The sequence below is a fragment of the Cnephaeus nilssonii genome (assembly GCF_951640355.1).
Source record: "Cnephaeus nilssonii genome assembly, chromosome: 17".
NCBI classification, from domain to species: Eukaryota; Metazoa; Chordata; class Mammalia; order Chiroptera; family Vespertilionidae; genus Cnephaeus; species Cnephaeus nilssonii.
The window spans coordinates 12,774,771-12,783,369 of NC_137088.1; the positions used below are offsets into that span (position 1 = coordinate 12,774,771).

Sequence of the window (8,599 nt, forward strand, 5' to 3'; positions counted from 1 at the left end):
ATCCTACTGGGATCGGGCCTAAACGGGCAGTCGGACATCCCTCGAGGGGTCTCAGATTGGAGAGGGTGCAGGCTGGGCTGAGGGACACCCCCCACTCCTGTGCATGAATTTCATGCACCGGGCGTCTAGTATATATATATTTGTTTCCCCTGGACCTCAGTTTCTTGGGGGTAATGAAACCAAATTAATCTACTTTAAGAAGAGGCTGAAATGAGTTTCAACATATGAATGCACTTAGTGAATCTTATTGTCTGAAAGGGTAATCTGGAGCCATTGCAAACTTTTAAGGATTATGGAGTACTGTGACCCCAAAAATGGTTGGAGCTGTGTCTGGTTCATTTAAACTGAAGAAGTCACTGATCGGTGAAGGATGTAGGATGTCAGGTGACCGAGGCATGACCAACGGTAGACGTGACAGAAAGAGAGTGTGTAGGTGCCTCAGGGCTTGAGACAGACAAATTATGGGAGCAAACGTGAGACTGACTAATGGAAGCATGGGGACCAAGAGTCAAATTGGGGTTGATGGTCAGAGGGCAATGAGTGAAGGACATTCCTAATGCAAAGATTATGCCTCTTCATTTTTCCACACTTGAGGTCAATTTCCATTTATATTAGGCGCCCACTTGTCCCCCTGTGTGATCCAAAAGTCCCCTTTTAGATTGGGGTTCCTGGAAACAGACTCTGAGACGCAAAACTTAGCATCCAGGAGACTTGATGGGGCGTCCTCTAGGGCAGCGGTCACCAACCTTTCAGACCTCATGGACCACCAGTTGTCGATCACTGCTCTAGGGAACAGCACCTGTAGGGCAGGAAGGAAGCAGGACTAGACAGCAGGCAAAGTTAGTTGAACAGCAAGGTCATTACAGCAGAGGGCTCGGCTGATCTTACGGGGAGCTCTGGAGTAGAAATGGCTCTTCAGAGTTGTCCCAAATTAAGGCAAGAAGGTAAGTGTTTTGTTCCCGTCACTATCTGGTCACTGGATGTGAGCTGCACCCGGGGAGGACAGTCCTGAAAAGAGAGGAGCTGAGTGTCATCGGTCAGGGCTCCAGGTGCTGGAGAACGCATGCTCCAGTCCCGAACAGGGGGCGTATGGACAGCACGCATCAGCACCCACTAACGTCTTCTCAAGCCTAATATGGGCTGGCAGCTGACTCAGGAGCTCAGAGCTGCAGCCTCTGTGGTCTCTCTCATCTCTCCCTGCTTCGTTCCTCTTCCCCGCCCTGCACATAATCACTTCAACTACAAAAACCTCCTCACCGCTCCCTGAACACACAGTATGCTCTCACTACCCTGCCTTTGCATATGCTATTTCATCAGTCTAGAACCGTGGTCGGCAAACTGCGGCTCGCGAGCCACATGCGGCTCTTTGGCCCCTTGAGTGTGGCTCTTCCACAAAATACCACAGCCTGGGCGAGTCTATTTTGAAGAATTGGCGTTAGAAGTTTAAGTTTAAAAAATTTGATTCTCAAAAGAAATTTCAATCGTTGTACTGTTGATATTTGGCTCTGTTGTCGAATGAGTTTGCCAACCTCTGGTCTAGAATGTCCTTTCTCCCTTCCATTCATCAAAATCAAGCTCCTCCTCAGCTGAAACCGGTTTGGCTCAGTGGATAGAGCGTCGGCCTGCAGACTGAAGGGTCCCAGGTAGATTCTGGTCAAGGGCATGTGCCTTGGTTGCGGGCACATCCCCAGTAGGGGGTGTGCAGGAGGTAACTGATTGATGTTTCTCTCTCATTGATGTTTCTAACTCTCTATCCCTCTCCCTTCCTCTCTGTAAAAAAATCAATAAAATGTATTTTTTTAAAAATCAAGCTCCTCTCCGGCCTGAGGACTGAAGGGTCCCAGGATCGATTCCATCCTGGGTTCAATTAAGTCAAGGGCATGTACCTCGGTTTCAGGCTTGGTCCCTGGCACATGCGGAAACAACCAGTCAATGTCGCTTTCTCACATCAATGTTTCTGTCTGTCTCCCCCCCTCCCTCCCACTCTCTCTCTAAAAAAGAAAAAGCCCTGGCTGGTTTGGCTCACTGGATAGAGCGTCGGCCTGCGGACTGAGGGGTCCCCCGGTTCGATTCCAGTCAAGGGCACATGCCTGGGTTGTGGGCTTGATCCCCAGTGTGGGTGTGTGTGTGTGTGCAGGAGGCAGCCGACCAATGATTCTCTCTCATCTTTGGTGTTTCTCACTCCCTCTCCCTTCCTCTCTGAAATCAATAAAAATGTATTTTTAAAAATTTAAGATTAAAAATAAAAAGCTCAGCAGGTGTGACTCAGTGCTTGAACATCAACCTATGAACCAGGAAGTCACGATTCAATTCCCAGTTGATTCCCGGTTGGGGCACATGCCCGGGATGCAGGCTCATTCCCCAATGTGGGGCATGCAGGAGGCAGCCAATGCATGATTCTGTCATTGAGGTTTTTCTCTCTCTCCCTCTCCCTTCCTCTCTAAAATCAATTCAAAAAAAATTTTTTTTTAAAAATCAAGCTCCTCTAAACAAGGCCTATTTCAAAAGATAATTGTATTATAAAAAGTTGAAACTGAATCAATTTCTCCTTCCTTTGGGTTCCAAAAGCATGTTCCCAATTCTTATATCCTATCTGCCCTGCTTGCATAAGAGTGGACCTTGTGTTTGTGCTTTCCCTTATTAGACTGTAAATTCAGTGAGTGGAGAGCTTCCTTCCTCCTTTATCCCATTATTCTCTCCATAGCCTCGCATTCTGCTTGGCACAAACAGGCACTCAACACATCTGAAGTAATTACATCAAATGTCCCAAATTCTATGAGTTTCTTAGGGAAAATCTCCCTAAAGGTCTGAGGACCCTTTGGTATCACCCTGTATTTCTCCTTCTCATGGGAAACAGATTCTTTTTTTCGGGATTATTTTATTGTGTATATTTTTTGGGGGAAATAGGTTATATTTATTTATTCAAAATCATTTGAGTGCTTACTATGAGACAAATACTGCTAGGGGAATCGCCTATTATTCTTATTGTTGCTAGTGGTGGTGTTGTTAAGGTAAAATTCACGTAGTATAAAACTAACCATTTAAAAATGTGCAAGCCCTGGGCTGGTGTGGCTCGGTTGGTTGGAATGTCATCCCATGCACCAAAAAGTTGCTGGTTCGATTCCCAGTCACTTGGATTGCAGGCTTGATCCCCAATCAATGTTTCTCTCTCTCTCTCTCAAATCAATAAAAACACATTTAAAAATCCTACATAATAAAATGGTAATATGTAAATTACCATCACTCCGCTACGCCCACGATTGGGCCAGCAGGAGGCGCAGGGGGCGGGACTCAGGGTGGCCCGGGTAGCTGATTGGGCCAGCAGGACGCTGAGCTCGCGGCGCCAGTGGCGCCGCGAGCTCAGCGTCTGTACCATGGCTGCCGGAGGCTTTCAGAAGGCCTGGGGCACCAGTGGACAGCCGGACAGGTCCCCCGCGATCAAAGGCCAAAGCGGGGGACCTGGCCGCCTGTCTGCGGAGGCTTTCGGAAGGCCTGGGTCGCCGGCGGACAGCCAGCCGGACAGGTCCCCCGCGATCAAAGGCCAAAGCGGGGGACCTGGCCGGCTCTCTGCTCCGGCGCAAGGCCTTTCGAAAGCCTCCGCAGCGCCGGAGGCTTTCGGAAGGCCTGGGGCGCCTGCGGACAGCCAGCCGGACAGGTCCCCCGCGATCAAAGGCCAAAGCGGGGGACCTGGCCGCCTGTCTGCTCCGGCGCAAGGCCTTTCGAAAGCCTCCGCAGCGCCGGAGGCTTTCGGAAGGCCTGGGGCACCGGCGGACAGCCAGCCAGACAGGACCCCGCGATCAAAGGCCAAAGCGGGGGACCTGGCCGGCTCTCTGCTCCGGCGCAAGGCCTTTCGAAAGCCTCCGCAGCGCCGGTCGCCGGCGGACAGCCAGCCGGACAGGTCCCCCGCGATCAAAGGCCAAAGCGGGGGACCTGGCCGCCTGTCTGCTCTGGTGCAAGGCCTTTCAAAAGCCTCCGCAGCGCCGGAGGCTTTCGGAAGGCCTGGGGCACCGGCGGACAGCCAGCCAGACAGGACCCCGCGTTCAAAGGCCAAAGCGGGGGACCTGGCCGGCTCTCTGCTCCGGCGCAAGGCCTTTCGAAAGCCTCCGCAGCGCCGGAGGCTTTCGGAAGGCCTGGGGCACCGGCGGACAGCCCGCTGGTGCACCAGGTGCATGATTAAATCATGCACTGGGCCTCTAGTAAATACATAAGTACAATTCCGTGGCATATAGCACATTCACCTCAAAGTTGTGAAGCCGTCACCTCTATCTAGTCCCCAAACCTTTACCTCACCCCCAAAGCAAACCCTGCCCTTACTGTTCTTCAAACAATTATACCTAGTTTTCCAGAAGCGAGGCCTGTGACAACAAGAAAGGAATGGATCTAATGTCTGAAAAACTACTGGCGTAACCCACCTTTGTGTGGAAATCATGCTGGCTTGCTTCTCCATGTTTCTGTTACTGAACGGGAAGGCACTTCCTTTGCCGTGTGCGGGTGGCACTGGAGGTTCTACAGTCCCATCCTGAGGAAATACCCCCCAGCTTTGGAACGGGGGAAGCCCTGAGTGACTCGAGGTGATGGATGACCCCACCCCAGGCGGAGGGTTGGAAGCGGTGCGGTCTGCCTCTTGCCCTTGCTTAGCACTGATATGATGGGGGATGAGGGACAGTAAAACCCCTCTGGCCAGTCTTGGTCTTTCGGTGTCCCAAAATGTCCGTCTCACTGAGATTAAGTGAATGACAGACGTCACCAGCTCTACCAGGAAAGGGGAGGCAGCCACTGGGAGGGCTAACCCAAGACCACATTTTTTTTAAAAAATATATTTTATTGATTTTTTACAGAGAGGAAGAGAGAGGGATAGAGAGTTAGAAACATCGATGAGAAACATTGACCAGTTGCCTCCTGGACACCTCCTACTGGGGATGTGCCTGCAACCAAGGCACATGCCCTTGACCGGAATCGAACCTGGGACCCTTCAGTCCGCAGGCCGACGCTCTAACCACTGAGCCAAACCGGTTAGGGCCCAAGACCACCTTTTTCTACAACCTGGGAACATGGGCGCTTCGCATCAACCGTCTTCTTCCTTCCCTCCCTCCCTCACTCCCTCCCTTCCTTTCTTTTCTTTCTTTCAGGCATTCCAAACTATATCCGGCTTCACAGCTCAGAGGAAACGGAGGCTCCTAGAGAAAAGTAATGTGCACAGGCTCACAAAGGAATGCGAAGCTGGGAGGTGGCAGATGTCCGCACACCATGTGCAGGTTTTGTAAGGAAGCTCTACCGAGGAACCTGGCCACCTCCCTCTTACCCACTCTGACCTCCAAGGGCACTGGAAGAAAGCAACTCCACTCCCCAGCCCCAGGGGAGAGCCGAACAGCAAACCCTCCGACTCCTCCCCCGGGACACACCCACATCATCCTGGGCATGAGGCTGACAAGGGGAAGACGAGGCAACGGGACCTCAGCAGCTTGGATCCTCATCCACATCAGACCAAACCCGAACATGACCAGGAAAAGAGGCTCCGTGGGACTATGTACACATTTACTTTATTTCCTTTTCTTCTACGAAGGCAACATCCACGTACCCTTTTCAAATCGCTTTCCTGAAAGTAAACTTTCTGGAAATGCATTCTTTCTAAATGCAGAGCATGCGATAAACGTGTCAACTGACAGAAGCGGTTCGGACTGCGTAATTCGGTGAATGGTTTGCAAGATAGGCTTTTGTTTCTGGAAGGCTTTTAAGTATCCCTATATGACCACTATGCCCAGACTTCGTTAAAGTCTTTCCAGAATTGTGGTTAATTAAGCCTGTGAGTAAGAACAGAGATTTCTCCTCATGGTGCGAGATGACTAATTACATGGTTAAAATGACATAAGAAATGACTTAACTTTTGAGTCATGCAAAATGTAAGAACCGGGGCTAATATTTTAAAAGAGAGGATGACACTTTTCAAAATTTCATCGTTTTCTGACAGTCATTTTTGTGTGTCACATCAACAATAACTTTTAGTTGATTATTCTTGCCTTCCTCGATAGCAGGCACTTCAAAAGGACAAAGAAGCACCATCATACTTCAGTGGTCCTTGTTGTTTTTAGTTTTGAAGGCACTGTTTGTGAACAAGTACAAGTAAATAAAAGTATCGGGGACAGTGTATTATTTTTTTAAAATATGAATGTTCCTCTGTTACAATTAAACCAAAACATTTGAATTTCCACAAGCATGTTTGGAAATCAGACCATACTAACCCTTTCATCTCCATCTACTTGGAATCAGTATAAAAAGTTTGGCGTCCCTTAACAAACAATCCTTTACATTCAAACAACCAAGATCTCCGTTCATTACTTCGCTATTCATTTCCACATACACCTGGCTTCAGGTATGTTATTAGAAAAAAACACTGGCACAGCCTGTCAAAGTTTTCTGTATTTTTCTGCAAAAGCTAGAAATTCATGAAAGAGCCCGTTTTCCTCAGCAGGAAGTTAGCGATTTCCTCCACCAGTCAATTCTCTTCTCTTCCCTCAGGAGAACCCCCCCATCTGTCCAGGTTAGAAGGGAATGAATGACTTCCAATATTGCTTCTCTTTGAAAAGCTGCTCAGAATTCTCCTCGGGTTCACCCATCGCCCGGTGCGGGCCGCATGATCTCTTGCCGCATTGAACTTGCACGTGGCAAGAGGACAGCTGGCCGCAGGGCGAGAAGCCCCACTTTCTGCAGTGGATGTACATCTTCTCCCTCACCCGGGGGAACACTTCCTAGGACACAATTGTAGGCAAACTTTTAACTCGGGAAGGATATTAACTCTGGTTTGTTAGGTTTTTTTTGTTGTTGTTGCATTTCCATGGTTTACAGTGCGTCGTGCAGCTCGTGGTCCAGGGTGGACTGCGTGTAAGATGAGCTGGGGGCGTCGGGGGGGTAACTCTGGAGGAGCCCGCAGTGTTTGCAGAGCACGAAAGAGCCCCTGCAGGTTTTGAAGAGCTGGACGATGTACTTGCGGAACTTCTCACCCAGGAAGAAGTAGATGACCGGGTTCAGGCAGCAGTGGACGAAAGCCAGCGTCTCTGTGGCCTGGATGGCGTAGTCCAGGTGCCTCTCCAGGGTGCAGTCCTGGAGCACCTGCAGCTCCACCAGCGTCTCCAGGAAGAGCACGACGTTGTACGGCGTCCAGAAGCCCAGGTAGAGGACCACCACGGCGAAGATCATCTTCACCGCCTTGTTCTTCTTCTCGTTTTTGCAGTGCTGCAGGGTCCTGATGATCCTGGAGTAGCAAAACAGCATGATCCCCAAGGGGATCACCAAGCCGAGCACGTTGATCTCCAGGGAGCTCAGGACCTTCCACTGCGTGGCGTTGAACGAGTACTTGGTTTTGCAGTAGGTATGGTTGCGCTCCGTGTAGCAGGTGCTGAACAGAAGGCCTGGCAGGGAGACGAAGACAGCCACTGACCACGTGGCCAAGCTGACGACGACCCCGTGAGTCACGGTCCTGGCTCTCAGGGAAAACACCACGTGCACGATCGCCAGGTATCTATCGATGCTCATGAGCATGATGAAGAAGATGCCGCTGTAAAAGCCCACCAAGTAGATCCAGGAAATAATCTTGCAGAGACCTAGTCCAAAAACCCACTGGTCTGCCGTGTAGTAGGCCCAGAAAGGGAGGGAGAGCACGAAGAGCAGGTCCGAGATGGCAAGGTTGAGCAGGTACACATCCGTCATGGACCTGAGACGCTTGTACTTGAACAGGACCAGAACCACCAAGGCGTTCCCAAGCAGCCCAAACAGAAAGACCAAGATGTACAGGGGAGGCAGGAAGAGACCACCAAATTTCCTGACGCCTTCTTTGGTGCAAGGCTCGGGGAAATAGTCATCCTGGTAGTAATTGCTGTAGATGCTTTCATATGTGAGGGTGGGGTCTGTCGTATTCGTGGTGTTCATTTTCAAATCTACAGGCTCCTCAAGGCAGATCGGAGGCCAACCAGAGGAAGCTAATGAGGAGAAGAGCAAACAAGAGTTTGGTAAGAACAAAAACACATCAAAACAGGGCTGAATGCAGAGAACACCGGCTTAATATTTGGCTCCGACCGTTCTACATCCTTTCCCACCTTCCCAAGTTGAAGGGCTCAGCTCCCCGGAGGGCAGCGTAGCCAAATGAAATAATCCTGCCATTCGCAGTCAGATTCCAGATTCCAGCTCCGCCACTGTTCTTACCCCTGTGCTAAGGACATGTTTCTAAAAGATAGTCTGGGGTTACTGAGATCACTTGCAGGAAGGAAAAGACCAGCAGCTATCCCCAACAGCACTGCACCGAGGGCCTTTCCCACATTAAAAAAAGGAAGAAAAAAAGAGATTTAAAAATCTACCCACATTGCCCCTTTAGATTGTAACTCCAAAAAAATCAGTAATTGCTCAGATAATCATTAAGCTAAAAGGAAGGCAGATTGGTCACTTGCCTTTATATATAAAATAAAAATTTTTAATCCTCACCCGAGGACATATTCATATATCTGCAGAGAGGGAAAGGAAGAGAGAGAGAGAGTGTGAGAGAGAGAGAGATATCAATGAGTTGCCTCTTGTAGGAGCCCTGACCGGGGATCAAACCCATAACCTACGT

General features: G+C 49.9%; 1 protein-coding gene across 1 annotated transcript; it reads right to left on the reverse strand.

The window, feature by feature from the left end:
• Positions 1 to 6,837: 6,837 nt before the first annotated feature.
• Positions 6,838 to 7,928, reverse strand: CCR4 (C-C motif chemokine receptor 4; the record flags this gene model as incomplete). The annotated part of the gene is made up of 1 exon (XM_079795719.1): positions 6,838 to 7,928. The coding sequence occupies exon 1, from the start codon at positions 7,921 to 7,923 to the stop codon at positions 6,838 to 6,840; it is 1,086 nt and encodes a 361-aa protein (XP_079651845.1). The 5' UTR covers positions 7,924 to 7,928.
• Between the last annotated feature and the right edge of the window lie 671 nt (positions 7,929 to 8,599).